This window comes from Cyanistes caeruleus, chromosome 15 (assembly GCF_971803275.1).
Source record: "Cyanistes caeruleus chromosome 15, bCyaCae1.hap1.1, whole genome shotgun sequence".
NCBI classification, from domain to species: Eukaryota; Metazoa; Chordata; class Aves; order Passeriformes; family Paridae; genus Cyanistes; species Cyanistes caeruleus.
In genome coordinates, this window is record NC_141715.1 from 7074783 (window position 1) to 7095700 (window position 20918).

General features: G+C 41.3%; 1 protein-coding gene across 5 annotated transcripts; it reads right to left on the bottom strand.

Annotated features, from left to right (window-relative positions):
• Positions 1 to 1450: 1450 nt before the first annotated feature.
• CANX (calnexin) lies at positions 1451 to 20876 on the bottom strand. Of its 5 annotated transcripts, none has more exons than XM_086852205.1 (16): positions 20611 to 20843; positions 15750 to 15815; positions 12756 to 12944; positions 12223 to 12296; positions 11637 to 11695; positions 11264 to 11405; positions 9887 to 9968; positions 8557 to 8749; positions 7477 to 7666; positions 6630 to 6743; positions 5999 to 6155; positions 5470 to 5685; positions 4943 to 5062; positions 4705 to 4840; positions 4457 to 4542; positions 1451 to 3854 (listed from the first exon to the last, which is right to left on the bottom strand). In XM_086852205.1, the coding sequence occupies exons 2-16, from the start codon at positions 15789 to 15791 to the stop codon at positions 3801 to 3803; spliced, it is 1854 nt and encodes a 617-aa protein (XP_086708331.1). In that variant the 5' UTR covers positions 15792 to 15815; positions 20611 to 20843; the 3' UTR covers positions 1451 to 3800. The 5 variants fall into 5 exon arrangements, with proteins under 5 accessions (XP_086708331.1, XP_086708334.1, XP_086708332.1 ...); XM_086852208.1 differs by having other exon boundaries at positions 20510 to 20660; XM_086852206.1 differs by lacking the exon at positions 15750 to 15815 and having other exon boundaries at positions 20611 to 20876.
• Between the last annotated feature and the right edge of the window lie 42 nt (positions 20877 to 20918).

Here is a 20918-nt window from a genome sequence, read left to right on the forward strand (position 1 = left end):
GGCGGAGCTCGCCGCGCTCCCTCCGCCGCCGCCCTCAGGCGCGGGCCGGCCCGGACCCCCGGCCCCCCATTGTTGTCCGCGCCGCCGCCATCTTGAAATTGTTTTTCCCCTCCAGAGCCGAGTTGAGAATAAATGGGCGGAGCTTCCTGGGTGGGGGGGTACGTCACGGCGCGCGGCGCGTCACGAGCCGTGACCGACGCCCCTCCCGACCAATAGGAGGGCGCGGAGGCGCGAATTAAGCAGCGGAGGCGAGCTGGAGGCGGCGCTCGGCGCGGTTTAAAGGAACAGGTAGGGGAGGGGCGGGGCGAGCGCGGCACAACCAATCAGAAGAGTCGGGAGGCGGAGCCGCGGGTGATTGACAGGAGGGGCGGGCAGCAGGAGCGCCCCGGGCACCGCTGCAGACACCGCTCTGCCCTGCGCAGAGCTCACAGCGCTCTGGAGTAGCAAAAAACTGCAAGAGGCACGGCTCACCTCGCCCTCAACCTGATGAGGTCTGATCCAGCTTTGCTAATTAGACAAAGAAAGCCGAACAGATTTAAGTTTCTTTATTGATTAGTTTTTACATTTTTTTTTTCAAGTTGCTTCTACAAGTACCTGTTTGCAATGGACATGAAATCACAGTAGTTGTGTTGAGCAACAATTAAAAAAAAAACCAAAACAAAACCCCAATAAACCAAAAACCCCTTTTACAAACCACAAAGGCAAGAAGGGTATGAACCATCAGATTGGGATGAGCAGAGCAGTCACAAGCCCTACATCTGTACCCACAGCCCCAGTGGAGGAGCTGAGTTCGTGAGGGAGGAGTAAGGAAAGAGCAAGAGAAAACCATGGACATGTACAATTAGCCAGTACTTGCAAGAAACCATCTTCAGGCCCAGGAGTCTATCTTACAAATGTCTGTTCTTAACGCAGTGGAGAGGTCACAGCCTCAAGCTGTGACAATTCAGCACTGAGCAGAGCCAGTGAAGGTAGATCACATCCAGGGACACTGCTGGAAGGGGTTAGTGGGTTAGATGCACCCTGACCTATCAACCACCCCTGCCACCCACTGGCTCCAGGAGCAAAGCCGCTCTCAGCACTTGTGCCTTGTGTGTCAGAGCCCACGGGTTTTGTTTTGATTCACCATGTCAGCCTAACACACCCCTCCACACTCTCAGACACAGCACATCAAGCTCAGCATCCTTTTCAGGAGCTGCCATCCTTGGCTGCACAGACACAAAAGGCCCAAATACACCTTCAAGGATCTGTGACCGTACCAAACACAGTTCACAGGTTACAGCCAGGTGGGGTTTCACTACTCTAAAAAACACAGCTATGCTTTATGCACTCAGGATAAGCAGGTAGCTATATTTTTCTCCTCTAAGACTTTAAAAGTAAGAGCAATTCTAAGGTCAAACTGAGGCACCCAAGCCAAAAATCAGGATAAAAAGTAACTTGAGTTGTCTATCCATTTTGGAAAGTCTTCATTTATTGTAGTGATTATTTAAAGCATACACTATGGTATCAAAAAAAGCAGTAACATGCAGACAGGAGACTTTTTCAGGAGATTTAGCAGAAGCAAATGTAGATTTACAATTAGCTTTAATATAATGCTATTTAAAAGCTGATAGCAGATCTCAAGTTCACTTTTGATGCTTTGAAAGAACATGTATGCACAGGGATTGTTTGGGAGTTTAAGGCAATTTGCATATTAAGATAAAAAAACATTAGATTAATTAGATTTTTATGTTGTGCTCAAAACATTAGCTGAATTGAAACCATTTATACATACTTCATCTCAAAGGACTGAGAGTCATAAATAGCAGCTGCTCCTTGATAAAAATACAGTCCTGAGAACAAGCTAGTAGCAATGCTTAAGCTATGACATCTTCCATGTCAGAGTATAAGCTATTTTTGCAATAAGGAGCAGTATTGACCAGGTGTTCAACAGGCAAAGGCATTCTAAACATGCAATAGCTCCCAACAGAAGTCTGAAATTACTTCCAGTATCTTGCTTACAATAGTTTATTTGTACACTGCAGAGAGATCAAGAAATCCTGCTATGCATTTGTGATCACTAATATTTCAAACACAACAACCAAGGGATACAACATAAGGACAGGCAGCAAAAGGTGTTTTACAAAAAAAAAAAAAAAACCAACCCAAAACAAGAGTCTTTTAGTAATTGGTTAGATTGTTTGCAAGGTAATTGGAACACTCTTCCCCACACAACCCCTGGGAATTATTCCACACTATACCTATCATGTGACCAAACAACACTGGAGTGTTAAAGTTCAGTGCAAGAAGAATAATTTCAGGACATTTAACTTCATTCTAAACAAAGGCGAAAGTTTATCTATATAGACATCCAAATGCCAACATATTTGGTACAGTGTAATGAATTACATCCATCTCACCCTCAGAGGTAATGCTCTTGTAGTGCTCACCTGCATTCCACAAAAAAAAAGGTGTTTGAAACAGTGTATTATGGTAGACTCAACACTTTAAAAAAATTTATTCAGCTGGAATTGGAATTTCCTAACATTTACAATATAATTTAGAATGCACTTGTTACATGAAGAGCAGATAAAAGGACTTAAAACAGTTTCACATACCAGTTAAGAGATTCCACAAGCCCCTTCCCCACCTACAATACTGACATCTTGGTTGTGTTTTTTTTTTTTTTCCTTAACAAATACTCAGTTCAGCTTGTCTACCTGCCTACCTCCCCCATTTCTACAGCAGACATACAGTGACAACAGTGAGAGGATATGGGATACCGTCTTATTCAGTGTTTGGACCCTGGAAAGGAGCAGGCCTAGCTATGAAATTGAGTTTGACAATGAGCTGAACATGAAGTGCTTCAGCAACTGAGGCAAAGCTGCTCTCAGGAAGAGCTGTATCGTCACAGAGAGAAAAACATGGGTGGCTGAACAGAGGGCAAAGGGGGAAGTAGCATAACCACACCTCTCCAGCAACCCTCAGCTTTACAAAGAGTTCAAGAGCAAATAAAATTGGTTGCCTGCAAGCTCCGCAGGATTAAATGTCACACTGAGATGACCCACTCCAAGTCCTAGATCATTTGTCAACATTTAACAGGGCTTTAGCCATGAATAGTATGCATATATTCTGTAGACTGACTGAAGATGTCCTTCCACCCCTTCTTCATCTTTCCCCCTCCCCCAAAAGGATGAGGTTGATTGGTTAGAGTTTCACTACTGGTTTCCCCATACATCCCCCCGAGTTGTTTCTAGTTTGGAGGGTAGGGGTGCTGTCAAATGCATTGACAACTTTCCTTCGAACAATTACCAGATTCTAAGGGGTATAAAGACATTGGTGCATTTAGGAATTTACATATTTGTAAAAAAAACTAGTTATAAAACTGCATTTTTATCACCTAGCACTTTCAAGATTCATTGTTATATTTCACTAATTAATATATTAAATTAAGCCAAGGTTCGAGACTGGAAAAATTCTACCAATCTACTCAAGAACAGAAAAGAATATTTAAAACCAAAAATGAAAAGGTTAGTTATGTTACATTCCAAAATCCACAGCCCATTAAATGCTTTCTTTCTACAGGAATGATACTCTTAAAAACAGATGATTGCAAATATTTTACTGCTAGACACTCCATTACATTGGATAGTGTGACTGGAACCTGTGGATGGTGAAATCTTGAGGTTTCTCCAAGTTTCAATGTAAGGTGTCCAAGGTCCTCTCGCAGAACCATGTTTGAAAACAACAACAAAAAAAAAACAAAACCAAAAACAAAAACAAACAAAAATAGGAAATCACAGATCAAGTTCTTATGACTTTTTTCAATCTTTCCTTGGCTTTCTGTTTCTGGGTGATCTATTCACAGTTTCCTCCTCCTGCAAGAAAGTAATTTGTGTAAACATCAATAAAACAAATCCTAAATATACCTTTAATAACCATTTTGAGACAAAAACATCTATGACAAATAATCCACTTTCACTTCTACTTTAGATTTTAAATTTTGGAAGGACCGACTGCTGAAAGCAGTTTGTGGCAAACAAGCAAATTCTTTGTTTTCACAGTGGATGTACACTACTTATTGGAAGTGCTCAACAGCTTCTGCTGTTGGGAGAATCCTTTAACTTCAAGCAACACTCCACCCATTTTTGAGTCAACCATTGTGTCAGTGTAGAACACTTCAGGTCACATCCTGACTGCACTCAAAACTGACTAAGCCTTTTGCCTCAAGAAGATGCCTTCCAACAGTCACACTTCTCTCAAGGCAGACTCTACAGCAGAGCCTTTAGCAGGGTGACCTAGAATGCTGTAGTTAGCCACAGCAATTTCTATTCTTCAGGGTGATCAAATTTTCCAAAGTTCTGAACTGGGAGGAAGGGTCACATGAGCCAGGTTCACTTTTAACACTGTAGTAAGGCCTGTTCTACATAACATATGAAAGAAAATGTACAAGCTTCCTTCAAAGATTAAGCACTCTCACCTCTGATGCAGGTTTCCTGTCTTCCTCCTCCTCTTCTTCCTCCTCTTGACTAGCACTTCCTAGATCAGCATCACTTTTCTGCTTCTCTTCAAAGGGAAATAAAAAAAGAAAATAAAATGAAAAAGAAAATAAATCAGTCTCATTTCTGACTTATCTTTAGTTCACCATTGGCTTGATTCCATATCTGCCAATCCGGCTGGTTTATTTTTCCAGGGAGAACATCATTCAAGATTATCTAGTTTACCTACCAAGCTTTTCCTCATTTGCATCCTCTTCTTCCTCCTCCTCTTCTTTTTCCCCTTTATCTTTTTCTTCTTTCTCATCATCCACCACATCAGGCTGAGGAGCATCAGTCTTCTTGTACTCTGCAGCACTTGGCTGTTTCTGAAAGGCAATGACAAACCCGGGCAATTATTTGTGACATTCAGGCACATTTTCTGAACCTCCTTTTAAACACGAGACTAATTATCAGAGGAAATACATTACCTTTCCAGAACAGCAGAAAAGGACAACAAGGAACACTGGCAAAGCCACAGTGAGGATGTAGACTACCCAAAGCCAGGGACGCTCTTCAGCAGCTGCCATCATCTGGCCCACAACACCAGGCTGTAAGACCAGAAGAACTTTCAAATTCCACCCCATACAGGAAGATGTAGCAGCTAAGTCTTCTAAGCTACAGAATTTTCAAATAGGCTTTTTGCAACTATAAACATTGTATTTCAGACATCAAAAAAATTCAAGCTAACCTGCACAAGTACTTTTCCCATAGCTTACAAATTAGGAATTTGTCAGAACAGTCAAAGTATCAGAGCAAAAACTCAGAAGAGAGCAGTGAGTACTCTTAGTTACTTATATTAATACCCTGTAATTATGAATTAAAGCTCTGACCTGGTTTAGCAAAACCTTCCAGCCTTAGCACATACAGGCATATATTGACAAAGGCTGTGAAGAGTATTGCAGAGGTGCTTCTACTGTTCCACTCAGCAGCACACAATTAAACCTTCCTCTCTCACCTCTGCAGCACCATCAGCTGCCTTTTTTAGTCCCCATCCATCACTGGCCCAATCATCAGCTACAGCTCTTTCAGTACAGATGATGAAGTTGTCAAAAAAGATGTCAGATGTCATGGACCATAACTCAAGTCCCACAGCACTGAAAGGAGTCATCTTGAAAGGTTCCAAGTCTTCAAAAAAATCTGGGTTTGGGATCTTTCTAGGTTTCCATATACCCTAGGAAAGACAAAAGACAATCAGCCTCATTTACTAGAAGACAAATTTTAGTTTTCAGCCCATTATGAATGAAGAGATATAACAATCCATTGCACTTAATTGCAACATCTACAGGTGCAACTCACCAGTCTTTGGGAATCAATACAATGAAGCATTGCCTGGTAAGAAAGCACTTTGAATCTGTCCACTTGAAACAAAGTACAATCACAACAGCACTTGAATTTTTAATTACCATCTGCTGAATCTAAATCATTCTGCCTTTTGTAAGAGAGATGCTGCATTGACCACCAGCTTAAGTAATGAGAACACCAACCTGATAGTTCACATTATCAATCATAGGAGGCTTCCATTTGCCTTTGTAGTTGGGATTGTCAATCATCGGACGCTGCCAGGCACCACAGCCAGGAGCTGTCTCACATTTAGGATTTGCAATCTGAGGTGCCTCCCATTCACCATCCATATCTTCATCCCTGAAAAGGTAAATTAAGTTTTGAAGTCCACCCCTTGCCTTCATACAGAATAAGGCTCAGAAAATGTCTGACTTCTGGGAAAATCAAAATTCCAACCACTACATGGAGATATGAAAACTTTGTATAGTATAGATCTGTAGATAAATATACTGCAGCAGGAACAAGGATTTCAAAGATGAATTGTGAAGCACAGAAGATCAACAGAAGCCAGTCCCTGAGCACAGGCTCCCCCACTGCCCCTTCTAAGTAGGTTCTACTTCAAGGTAAACATCCCTGCCCTGTTCTGCTTACAATCACAGAAGAGTTGAAAAATGCAGAGGTGAATGCAGAACATGGGTCCTCAGACCACTGCCTTCTACTTTTGAAGAAAAATAGCCTGAAGAGCAACTTTGTCAGCAAGCAACAATGAACTGCAAACATCGGTACCAAAGTCATGAAATACTTGCTGCCATTTGCAACAGGCAGCAAACTTACCAGTCTTCAGGTTTCTCAGCATCAGGGTCTGCTACATATTCTGGCTCATCATCCAGCCAGCCCTCTGGTTTCACAGCATTTTCATCTGCAATCTTTGCAGGAGCATCCTCATCCCTTGAGGGCAGAGCATTTTGTGTTAATAAACACAACACAAGAATTCTTAAGGCCAAGGCATGATTCTACAGACTCTGAACAAGCCCACTGCTCTGGACAGCCAGCCATCTTCCCTTCTTGTCAGGGACACCCCATGATTTCAGAAAGGAATTGCACTACAATCCTAACACATGTACCTCATGGCATATCAAGGTGCCAACTGCAAAGTACTACTATTAACTTTTTAAAAACCAATCTAGAAAGGGCATATTACAGCAAATGCCATTTCTTAGCAGCAGCTGCAAAAACACATTTGTGCTTAAAATTGAGTCTACGACTTACAAAGCACAGTTTCAAAGCCAGAAAGGCAGGAAGAGTTTCTGACTTAGGAAGTCAGCTTTTTCAGTTACCTTATCTATACATTACACAAACAAATATCAAGATCCTTCAGCTATACCTTCTGCAGGTCATCTTTTGATCTCATCAAAGATGAAGGCAACAGGTAGCATAGGTATATCTGCAAAATCTTTGTCTGTGGTCAACACAAGAACAGGAGCACTAAGCAGAAATTCCAGAGGATGTGGAACCTCTCTGCCTTTGCCTACTGAAGCAGGCAAAGATGCCTAAACTGGCAGTGTTTTGATTACAAGGGTGAGACTCAAAACCTTCCATAAGTCATGTGAGAAAGACATTTTGATCAGGACCAAACTATCAGGCTAAGGACTCCCTCAGTTGCACCCTTCCAACACCTTACCAGTCATCTGGTTTAACAGCATCTGGGTCTGGGATTTTTGGTCTCTCATCCCAGTCTTCAGGCTTCTGGTCATTTGGGTCCTCAATCTCCCGGGGTGGATTCACAGGAGGAGACATATCATTTAGCAAATTCCCACTGTTGACAACTGTTTGATCAACCAGTATCTCAAAACTATTGTCAGGATTCAAGACTGCAAGGAAAATGTTGATGTAGTCACTGCATGTACGATACAAAGCATGAGTCATAAAGCATCACTCATCCCTGCTCTACAACCCAAGCTACCACCTACCCATCAACTGCTTTAAGGAGCTGCTAAGAACCTTTCTCCTTACACCAAAGTGCAACTAGTGATGGGGCACCACATCTCACCCTGTGAGAAGGCAGACTACTGGCAGAAGTCCTACATGTGTTAAAAGCACAGAAGTTTGTAGATTTAGCAGTTACCACAAGTTGACTTTGGCACAGTAAGTATTGCTTTAGTAGTAAGAATGCATATACTCATATTCTACTCCAAACTAAGACTTCCTACTACTGACTAACAGGATTTTAATCTCACTTTTTTATCTACTGCTCTCTCCGTAGTAGGAAAAGCTAGAGACACTCCTAAGTACTTCCTGAAAGATTTTGATCATAGCTAATATACCAGACACTATTTTCAAGAACTCCTTAGTTTGTCTGGTACATGAAAGCAGAAAAAAAACCAAACAAAACTAAAACAAACCACAATGTCTCTACATCTAAAGTTTAGTGTACCCCACGTTACTCAGAGGCAGCATTCAGGAAGTTTATATATGCTGATAACTATTTCAAATATACTTAGTTCAAGTTACTTACAACTGCCCTGAAATTTAGTTTTCCTTTAAGTATTAAGTTCAAGTTGCACAACCTTTCTTACATGAATCAAGACTTCCTGGAAGGATGAAATAAACCTTTTCATAGACAATCTGTTTTTGCATTTGAAGCTTTCAAGTGGTTTTTAGTTGTATGGTGCATTGGCACAAATAGTCACCTGTTCACCTGTCTCACTTTTGGTGCAGAAAATTAGTAATTATTACTATACACAGTTAGTAGTTACCATACCTAGAGTATAAAGATGAGTCTTCTTATCAGTAAAGTAAGTTTTCAGATCTGCATCTGGACGCTTTGCGTGCTTCTCTTCATATTTGCCAGTCTTTGGGTTTTTGTGCCGGAAGATGAAGTGCAATTTATAGTCCTCTCCACATTTGTCAGGGCCAAACATTATTGTATATGGAGTTTTGTCATGGAACTGATCCTTTAAAAACAACACAATACTTCACTCCATTATTTTGAAATGCAACTTAAATCATTGCCTGGCATAAGAATTATCAATTCATTAAAAACTGTTCTGCAACTTGGATATCAAGCCCATGAAGTCCCCACATTAAAGTTTACGTTCCTTGTATAAGCCTCCAGGAAAAACAATGTGCTGAGAACTATCCCAGCTATTCTGTTTTGCACCTTTGGGCTGTACTTTCCACATGGAAAACACACCAGCTATTCAAGTGTTATCAGAAAGATTAGTGTGACACCCACAATGTTTAAGTATATCTCTACATTACAACAAAGTATTTTAAAAGCTATCAGTTAGAAGTATCATCTACAACCAATAATGAAAGGCTAGCAAAGGCACTGAGTTTCTTTCACACAAAGTGAAAAGCAGCACTAAAAGTGAAGCCAAGCTGCATTTCGTCTACATTTATTACCTGAGCTATGCCTCAATCTAATTGGATATAATCACCATTGAACTCTACAAGTCTATTTGTTCTTGTGATAATGTTATCTGAAAATTCAGTGCACATTTGAAACTGATTAGGCAGCCAAGTTGTATTCTGGGTGTTTGTGGTTGTTTTGGAGTTTTTAACAGTTTGGAAATTGTATTAATAATACAACTCCAATGAGACTGCAGAAGGAAAGGAGAAGGATGGATAACAAGTCATAAAATGTATGTCCTATAAAGTCTAGGAAAATGGCTAAAGAAAATCCATAGGCTACAAGAGCCTACACAAGGTTACCCAGCAGTTCAGTTTTGTCTGAAGAGGGTAAACCACTTCAATGAGAGGACAAAAGGCAGTTCTTAGGCCTTAGGAGCTGGCCACTCTCCCAAGCACCTCCTGTTTAATTCTAGAACCCAGGAAAACCTGAAGTACTGCAGAGTTTGGCAAAGGTCTACAGCTGCTCAGCTATTACGGAACTTCAGTTTCCACTCAAGGGGCCGTCACATTTCAGTACTTATCCTCTCCAACTGAAAGCACAGGGAAAATGATGAGTGCAAAGTACTTGGGCAATCAGCCCCACTGCCTTCACTAAAAGGGTTTCTTCTGAAAGAAGTGAAAGGAAAAAATTTCAAGTTCTTTCACAGCTAATACCCAAAAGTAGTAGCATTACTCACCAGGTTCAGCTCAGGGGTTTTTGAAAGCAATTTCACATAGGCCCCACCACACTCTATTCCATTTTGGAAGTTTACTTCATACCTAATTTTAGTTTTGGATAGAAGAGGGGAGAGCACATGTTTTACATGGGGAAATTTTTTTTTTTTGTAATACACAATTACAATTTTTTCAATACAAATTAACAGTAATACTGTTTTGTTGTTTGCTTTAAATCACTTATCCTGTGAATATTAAATATATAGATATATAAAGATATACTGAAAACATTCACAAGAGCCTGAGAAACAGGAAAAATTTGAAGACTTTAGAAGAATTAACCTGACAGAAAAGATTAAAGAAATTAAGTGCTGTCCTAGAAGAAGATAATGACCTAGAAGTAGAGAGGAGGAAGAAAAAGCTTTCCGGTATATGACACTTCAACAGGGATTGAGGCAAACCAATTATTTTCCCCACAACTACAACAGTAGACAGACAACTCAATTTGTAAGACTAAAAAGCAAAAACAATTTAATTTTAGGAGAAGCCCTTTAGGGTTATAAGCATACAACAGTATATTTAGGGATGCCAAGGAGCCTGAAAAAGGCAAAATATCTCTGTCAGGAATAAGCTAAGTGTGCTTGATCCTCTCACAATGCCAGCAGCTGAAGTGGATGACCATTGGGCTTTATTTTTAGCCTTGTATTTTGAGCCAAAACTAAACAGTGCAAAACAAAGTGACCAATTCATTATCTTTTGCAAATACAAATTAATTTACTCTTTGTTTAAAACTAATAATGTCACTAATAATGCACAATTCACAGCTCTCACTGAATTGTTTTTCTCGACTTGCTTGTCTAACACACATGCAAGTAGATTCTTCTACAAGAGTCATGAGCAGAGCTATGTAAGGTGTTCATCTTCCATGGCAAATGAACTAAGACACAGGAAGGAGGAAACAAATGCATCTTTACCCGTCTGTCCATTTCCCCTCAGAAACAGGGGACGGTTTCCTGTACAAAAAAGTTCACTGACCTACTTACAGACCAGCATTCGTTCAAAAGGACAAGGACTTCCACAATTAGCAGTACAAAGGTCAGTTGCCTGACCTTGTTACTACAATTAAATCAAGTGAACTGAAGCCACAAGACAGGTTACCAAGTCTAGTTTGCAGAGACTTCTTCCTTTCCCAGGCTTCTGAAGGACTCATGCTGTTACTAACTCCCCATTTTGGCAATCTGAGTTACTATTTTACTCTTACTCAAAACAGTATAATAATATGTTACAGCATCTTGTGTCATCTAGACCCCCAGTTAACAAAAGCTCAGTTATGGAATTAACCTCAGCTTGCTATCATGTTACCCTGGAATCAACAGAACACCAAATTATTCTTTACTTACTGTATAATAAGGGGTTTGGTATCAAACACAAATGGCTTGGAGAGTTTGGATGAAATTGCATGATGCTTGGCTCGGGTTACCATTACAAGCCCTTTGTCTCCTGGAAGTTTCGTTTCCTTCATGTCTTGGACTTCCCATTTACCTGGGGAAGAAATTGACCAGAAATTAATTTATTTTAAAATCTCCAAGTGGATACTTTGTTTAAATCAGAAGCACATTTTCTACTGTTAGCCAGGTATATAAACATCCTCCCCATTTTCTTCACTGAATATAATTTTATCTGAGAAACAGAAAAGAAAGACTTGCACTTCTTCCTCATACATAACAAACAACATCAGAAACATTTATCATCCAAAACCTGGGTTGTACTCACCATCATATTTGGCAATTTCATCATCTGTATCATCTTTCTTGGCTCTGGAAAGGATCCATCTAGAAGACAGACACCCAATGGTTGGAAAACCATGTTTCCCCCCCTCCACCAAACACACTAAAAATCCTACCCTTATGATAAGGCAACCCTTGCTGTTTCATGACTACACCCCAGTATCTTGATCCCCTGAGAAGTTCTGTTCCCAAATCTACAAACTTTTCTGTGTTTGCAACTTCCCACGCCCAGGTAAGACCATGGCCTCATGAGCAAGTACCTCACTCCTGTAGAAAAAAAACCAAAACAAAACAGAAGTAGTACCTTATCATCCCCACATCACCTCAGGAAAGTTAAAAAAGCAACATGTAATGGCCTCACCTCCCCTTTATTACTAGAACTGGATGAAATACTGGTTTAACTCAGTATTCAAACAGCTGGCCTCAAGAAGTCATTACTGTAATCCCAACTGAACGAGGGCCCTTTGATTCAGTTTTGAATAACACAAGTTCTGCAGAGAGGATTTCATTGCCTTTCACCAAATAATTTTACATTATTTGCTGTAACGAATTATCCTTCAGATTATACTCACCCATCCAGAGTTCCTTTATCAAAAGATTCTGCAAAATACACTTCACCAGTTGGGACAGGGGGCCTGTAAGTAACCTATTGAAAAAGGTTGCATTTATGCATCTTTTAAGACACATTCTTTATTCTACAGAAATACAGGCATATAAAGCTTACAGCCCCTCCTACACTCAAGTAAAGTTCACCTGGACATTCCTGAAGCATAAACACAGAAATAACATAAATATTGCTGCTTGTGCCAAGTTGTTGTATTTTTGTCTACAACTAAAACTCAAGTATATACCTAGCTGGAAGCTTTAGCATTAACTCCTGATACAACACAGATTTCAAGGTTAGATCTAAGTCTTCTGGAAGAACATGGGGACATGAGAACAGGAACATAGCAGCCAACCTTAATTCCAAGCCGTACTCCCAGATAACATCTTTAATAACATTACAGCATACTAAAGGTTAAGAAACTAAAGACAACTCTGATCAGACTCATATTAACCAAAACACAAGCAGTAATTCAATTGTTAAAAAAGTTCTATGCCAAACCTTTGGAGCTGGAGGAGGACTGCTTGTTTCAGACTTTGACTCTTCTACCTCCTCAATACCATCATCCAAGTCATCCTCAATATCAACTACATCATCAGCATCATTGTCTTCATCCATATCATGTGCCTGGACAGCAAGGATCCCAAGGGCTAGCAGGGTCACACACAGTAGCCATTTCAGCTCCATGTTCTGAATAAATAAGGCAAAGTGGTCAAGCCAGCACTGCACACAGAGCAACACGCTGCTTCTGTACAAATCTGAGCATCCAAGGCAACAGGTGAAGTGCAAACTTATCTCTCCAGCTCTGTTATTTACTGCATCTGCCTGAGACAGCTCTAAAAGCTGGGGAGGAACACAACATAAAGCTAAGTATTTAATACCAAACAGACGTTAACTGAGTGGAGAGCCACATGTGCATGTTCTGCAGATCATGCTGCAGAAGTGTCATAATTTTAGTCTTACGCTGCCACAGCCCACAAGCAGGACAGCAGACACATACATGATACAACAATGTATGTACCTGTAAAAGCCTAAAAAGATCTATTTCATGCTTATGAAGGACTTTAAATACAACATGCAGGAACTCAAGCTTCCATTCAGTGAAGAAACTGAAATAAAATTTTCTATTTTATTCAAAAAATAGTAATTTTTGCAGAGTAATCAATCCTCATCTCCTGTTCAATATATTTTTGTCCTTTCAAATGCAGAGTTCTGTTGTTTTCAATCATCAAACCTCTTCCCCAGGTTTTATTGTAGATTTACTGCCAACAGACATTGCTACTACTGGCAGATGCCTATAAGCACTTGAAGCTCCTGGAAAATGCTACTTGATTCAATTCCCTTCTTTCAATCTCTAATTTAACAAGATGACCAAAGAAAGAGTGGCTGTTAACTGAGCCTTACAGAATTAAAATATCACATTTAAACTAATTCATAAAATGCTCACCACATTGTCACACCCAAAACAGGATAGACATTGGCAAGCAGTAGTATTTAAAATACCTTGTAAGTAAAATGGGTTTCAATTTGACTTTCTTCCTAGAAAAGTGACAAGATCACTGCATCTTTAGGTTGATACAGAAGGCAATGCTCCCAGAACACTGCTCTATCTGTCCAAAATGCTCACAACAAAAACCTGTGCCTTGCTCTTCTTTCCTCCTTTGAATCCTACTGCAAATTTTCCTTCCAAAACCAGAGGTGTAACTGAGACTGAATTTTTTTTGAAGACAAGTATAAAACTGAACATCCCTTCCTCCTTCCCTCACACTGTAGCCCTGTAGACTTTCAAACATAACTCAAGCAGAGTTAACACTGCTTGTAGGGGCTTAAGATCATGCTAGGAAACAAACTTACAACTTTCCAAAGCATGTTTAGGCAACTAAAAGAGTTTACATTCTCAAAGACTTATCACCACTATCCAATATTCCAAAACTACGCTGCATACTAGATCTACCATTCTTAGATTGTTTTTTAACTTACTTCTAATGGACAGAGAGGATTTTGTAACTTTGTAACTGTAGTTTTATAACTACAACAAAATTGTATTTTGAAGATTTGAGCTGAGGTCATGCCCAGTTTGTCACAACAGCAACATGCAATTGCAGCCAGTTTTCCAACAATAGTGATGGCCTTGAGGATTATGGTCCAAATGCATGTGCACAGACATCCCCCACTTGGTTCAGGCAACTGCATCCAAACACCTCTGAGCCAAAAGGACAATCATTCCAGAAGGAAAAGATGACAAAAATTTTCAAGGGCTGTTACATATGAGCAAAGCTTGTTTGCTTAATGCACAGTGTACAGCCAAAACTGAAAACAGTTTCAGACCTCAAAACAGCTCATAGGTCTTAATATTAGTGTGAGAGCCACAACACAAAACCAAGGACTGAAAACGGTCAAGCAGACATCAGTACCCTTCTTGGAGCTGCAAATTTTCTTGCACAGATAACATGTTCTTCGAATAAACTCATACCCACCAGCATAAAAGCAGTACAGAAATGAGAGCCTGAAACTTCATCTGAAAAAATGATCTTTAGAGCCCTGGTTGTGCCCTGTATGACTGAAGCAACCATGGATGAGACAGCACAAAAACACCTTTCTGTGGAAAGGGTTTCATTTTGTCTAACCTTACCAAGAGGGCTTCACTAAATATTTTTAAAATAAAGACAAATTCAGGAAGACAATACAGCTTTATAACTGCTTTCAAATTATACTGTGTAGCTAGAATGAGCATATCATGATTTGTAAAGTGATACGACAAAGTTAATCTTAAAAATATACGAAGGTTAAAAATGAGCCAATTCTTGCCTTTCCAAAAGGACAGAGTTTCTGCACCCCTCCTCCCAACCTTGTGCAAAGGGTATTAATGATTAAGCATGCAAGTAATCCTTTAAGTAATCTCACCAGGAGCGAACCAGCATGAAAGTTTTGGTGAAAGAATTAAATCATCCCCCACAACTTCCCTGCCAGTACTGACTCCATTATGTAATAATTACCTACTTCACAATCCCACCTCAACTATAACCCTTTGAAAGTATTTGTTAGCAGCAAATGAACTTTGGTAAATGCTCACACCCAAGTGACAAAGGTGCATGGCCTCAGAAATTCTTCTGTCAAAGCATCTTAGTGAAACCAGATAATCTGCCAGGGACCACACAGCAAGGGCAGAACTCTGCTGCTGCTGCACATCTGTTGTGCTCCTGATACAGCCACAGGTATCTACCCTGCTACACTTACCATTTAATGCTCTGTATGAATCTGAGGCCTTGCTCAACCTCATTTCAAGGGAGAAGTATTTCATGTTCAAGCTCCCAAGGAAGCTTTACCCCCCCAAAAAAAAAAGCTAAAAAAGTCTGAAGAGAAGCTAATCCAGTTTCATGTCCTTACTTTACAGTCATTGGCAATCACAAGTTTATATTCCTGCAGAAAGCTGCTTAGGACACTTCCTACGTATTAAATCAGTCCCAAATTCAACATAAGCTACTGTTCATATACCTTGAGTACAGACTGGTAGCTTCTGCAACTGCCAGTTATCATGCCAAACTCCTTATTCTGTTTAACCTGAAACAATATTAAAAGTTGACTAAATTATAGAAAAAAGGCACTGTGTTTCTCAGAAGAGTGATTTAAATGAAGCACACATTTTTCGATATTTGAAAAGCTACTTCTTTCCATAATGGATGTACTACTGCAGGAAAAAACTTCAAATTCACTTTACACAATCCTTAGGGACACAACCTTTTATGCCCTAGTAAATTAGGTCATTCCTAAATAGAAGAGGGGAGGAGGAGAGAGATGTAACTCAGGTTTTACACAAAACAGGCATAAATCAACTTTTCAGTGGACCTTTAAGTTGCTGGCAACTACAGAAGTTCAATTAGTCACCTCAAACATAGTCTAACCTTCAGACACTCTCACCTACTCTATTACGATCAGACTTCTTCCTTAAAGAAGCATCCAATTTCCAAGCAATTACCATCCTTGGCCATTTTTTACTCTGCCTGCACCTCTCCTCTTCAGATTAAACTGTGCAGTAGTTGTGAAGGTTGGTGTATTTCTGATCATGCAATTGCTGAAAGTCATTAACAAAGGAACACCTTCATATTAGGGGAGAACTTCTGACATCTCTGTTCTACTTCAGCGCAACCATCACTTTCACCATAACAACATTTCAAGTCAGAGATAACAACTCCATGCACTTTTTTTTAATAAGGTCTTCAGCCAGTTACAGACACTGGCACACTACTCAGATTGAAGGGAAAACTACTGCAATCCCAAAGAGACTGTCAGTGCTACAGATTACTTGCTTTCTGCACACACCCATGGCCAGCTTCTAACCCAGGAAACTTCAGAGCTGACACTTAAGCACTGTTCACCTGATTGTCAAAAGACTAAAACATTTTACCCTAGATTCATAAGATCAATAGCAGAGTGCTAGAAACAGGCTCCTGGAACATCTGCACTACAGACTTTATTTTTTCACAAAGTAAAATCAAAACCAAACTGGATTCAGAAACAGAATCAAGACCTCACCCCAAAAGCAGCACTCCTAAATATGTAGGACTAAGTGATTGCTACTGCTGGAGTTCCAAGGCTTTCAAGAAAGTCATACATCTTCAAAGATTAATTTTTATTTAGAATTCCCCTTTCTCTGGGCATAAAGGAGAAAGTTCTTCTTAATAATTGTCACAACACTGGAAACACTCACAAAACAGACAGTTGTCACTATTCTCCCTAACATACATGTCCCCTGGAAAATACTGAAATTGCCCATAGAGAGGATCTTCAAGTCCTCTGCTATCATTCTTCCAGAACATACTGTTTAGTAACTTCCCTGTCAGGTCAAACAGAGCCTGCAAAACCAGTTTAATCATCTCCTTGGTTACTAATCTATTTCAGTGGTTCATCAAGTCAGTTCTTAATACAGCATATTTCAGAATGTATAACTACATTTGAATGACTATTGGCTATCTGGTTTACTACTTACTCTTTTAAAAAAATAATTAACAGTCAGACTAAATAGATCTTATGAAAATAAGTCACTTACTATAAACTATACCCAGGCAACTTAACTGGATGAGCATCAATAGTTTCTATTTCAGCAGTACCTGAAGTCTCAGCTGAGTGATTTAAGCAAAGGAAGAACAAAACCCACTAGTAAAGTCCTGTGCTCCAGACACTGGGTTTCAGCGTGGTATTCACAGCAGAAGAACACCAGTGAAAACAAGCACAATGCCTCATGCAAGGCAAGAATAGGAAAGAAAAATTTAAAGTCAAACATAAAGATAATTCGTCACAATACAAAAAAAAAAAAAAAAAAAAAAAGCAAGGAAACAAGAACAGAAAAGCTGAGATACAGATATCAATTTTCCCTCTCAAATGAGAGTTCTGTGGGTTTTGAGCCAAGGCTCAGTTCCCCTACTTGGTAATGCACTAATTTCCTAAAGTCAGAACTACTGAAGAGCAAAGGAAATCTCTTCTACATCTCGCAATCCCTCTGCCTTCCACATCCTGCCTCCTCTGTGGTGTCAGGGTAACTGTTTACACAGCCTCATGATGAACCAGCCGCTGGTTTAAGATGGCTCGAAGTCCTTCTGCCATGTTATTTTAACCCTGAATCAATACCCTGGGCCAACCCAGCAGCAAAAGCAAAGAGTTGTAGCAGTACCAGTGAAAGTAAGTAGCCAAGGACAGAGGACATAAAGCTACTGGCAGCAGAGCCAGCTTAATACCACAGTTTCAAGCGCAGTCACCTGCACCTGCCTGACCTGTCCTTAGGCAGACTTGGGGGATGGACATCATGGTGAAGCTGAAAACTGTGTGACCAAATACTATAATTTCAACAACCAATACAGTGCCTCAGCACCCCTCAAAAGGGGACATAATAAAATTATGTTCATGTATATACAATAACTCATATAATGCAGACAACAGTTTTTCCCCTGAAATACTGTTTTTCAGCTGGACAACTTCCAGCATTGTGAAGAGTCTGCCTTTAACAAAACTCAGTTAATAACAGACAATGCTAAAGAAAACCACCTTAATAATATGAGAAGAGAGGCAAGAACTCTCAATGGTGGTGGCTTATCCTCCTACACATTTTTTTTTTCTTCAGTAAGGGGTGGCTGGGATACACTTCTACATGAGGAAGAAGTCTCCTGGAAAGGATTAGCCAAACCTCTCCTGGAGAACCCCACAGAAAAAGCTGCCTCCCATTTGGGTTGTAGAGAGCACAAACCAGGCAAGGGATTAGGTGTGAAAAGGGAAAGCAACAAAGCTTGCTTTTAATAGGCATTTCAAATATGCCAGTTTCTAAAAATAATGTACAACAGTGCAGATACAGTACAGAAGCAAAAAGCAGATACTGTTTGTCAGCACACATATCCTTCCTGAAGAACTGGAAGTCCTTGGAGGGTAAAGACAGAACCGTGAGGCTTTTTGACCTCATAAAACAGATGGGCTGCTAAGAAAATTATATTAGGTGGGGGCAGATCTGGAGGGACCCCAAGATCTTTGAGACCATCACACCTAGAAATCAATTCAAGTTTACCCTGCTACAGAACTGATTCCAGCAAGAACACACTGCCACCATGATTACTACCAGAGGCAGAAAATCAAAGGCCAGAGCTAAATGCAAACCTCAGTGCATTCTCCATTACGGATTTATTCATTTACTGAGGGGGAAGCACTACAGCACACCAAATGAGAGGGTAATCTGATGGAAGCTGAAAACTTTCTTACTATTTTACACTAGATTCCCTTTCTAGGAGGGCAGTTGATCCCAAAAAGCAGATTACATATTATACACAGCTTGTGATGGTGCCTGTAAATTGTACAAGTATCTTCTTCCTAAAGTGTTTTTAAACTAGAAATACTAAAAATTAATACAAACACCAAGTTTTACTCAGACCTTTTCCTTATGTTATTAAGTGTTTTGCATAAGACCATCAAATACAGCCAAATTAACAATAAGGCGGTCTTTGAAGTCAGGTACCTCAGAGTGAACCTAGAGTAATATATATACCAATCTATATTTAACCATTATTTTATCTGCATTAGCTCATACATTATTATAGTTCTGCTATCTCTTTGCAGTACTTTAGCAACAACCAAAACCACAACGTGCAAAACTGGCCCATAAAACCCATGTGTTAACTATGCTTACTTGACGACGTTAAGTAAACATACTACATTTAGAAATACATTACATGCCTAGAGACCAGTTTTCAGACATCTAACATACTCTAAATAAGTTCCAGAAAGAGTTTTCCATGATGATCTGCACGAGCTCTGCAGCATTAATTATATTAACGCTGATCATATTGAGGTCTGGACCTTCACGATTACTACTACCATTAATACATGGTAGCATTACACTTCACAACCAAATCACCTGCAGCATTTCTCTTTCAGTAGCCTAGAAAGTTCTAAACTACAAATCTGCATGTGAAAGTTCACACTTCAGAATCAGTACAGATAAGAAAGCAGTGTGCTGTACACGCTTTAATTTAAAGGTATGGATTTTATTTCTTTTAAAAGCACACAATATAATCCTCAGCCAGAAATGAGAGATAAGGTGTCATTTATACATTATTTTAGAGACAGCCAATGCGAACAATATTTTTTTGATTTTTTGACAAAAATCAAAGCAGGCACTTCAATTCCTTTAAATTCTCAGATCTTCCTGCTGCAGATTCCTCGCCTGCACTTCACCTGTTGGGCCTCCAGCTCCGCGCCCTGAGCCCCCCTTTCCAGAGGCTTCTCCTTCCCCTCGTACAGCCCCAACCAGGCCCACGCCATGCTCCGCACCCACCTCCTGTTCTCCCTTTGCGGGGCTTCATGTGGAGCACGTTCAAAATTATTTCCGACACTAGAACATGTAGCCTGATAAAACCTAAACCACGCGCTGCCCACATCTACGTCCGACCCTCGCCTCCCTCTCGGTTCCACCCCACGGCTCTGGTACCAGCCGCTGCCCAGAGCGGCGCTCCCAGAACTTACCAGAAGAGCCGCCGCTCCCCCCAGGCCGCTCCGAGCCCTGCGGGTGCCGGGCGGGACCCGGCGCCGCCGCCGCAGACCCGCGCCCGCCCCCGGCCGCAGGGGCCTCCCCAGGCCGTTCCTCTGCCCTGACTCCGGGGGGTTCCCGCCCCCTCCCCCCCCCCCGGGATTGGGCCGGGACCATGCACGGGCCGCCCACCCCCCAGGGCCCAGCAGCGCCCCGCCGCACGCCCCACGACAGGCCCAGTTCCCCCCACCGCCTCACGCCGCGGGCGGGTCCGTTCCCCGCTCCCTCGCCCCGATGTTCTGGAGCCGCAGCGGCTGTGGAGAAAGGGCACGGACGAACGGACACACTCACCCTCCGCCACCCCGGCCACAGCCGCCGGGCTCCCCTCACCTCCGTCACGTGCCCGCACGCCCGCCGCCGCCCGCCTATCTGCCGCGCGCCAGCCCCACCCCCGCCTCACGGCACTCGGCCTCTCCCATTGGCGGACAGCGCGCCCATCCGCCCGCCCAGCCTCCGATCTTGCGCTCTGATTGGCTAATAACACCGCCGCTCAACAGCGGCCCGCCTCTAAACCCGCCCCCAACGGAGCTGCCCTTCGTGGAGCGCTGTCATTGGTTGACGGGGTTGCAGGAAGTGCCGGCTGATTGGGTGGTTGCGGG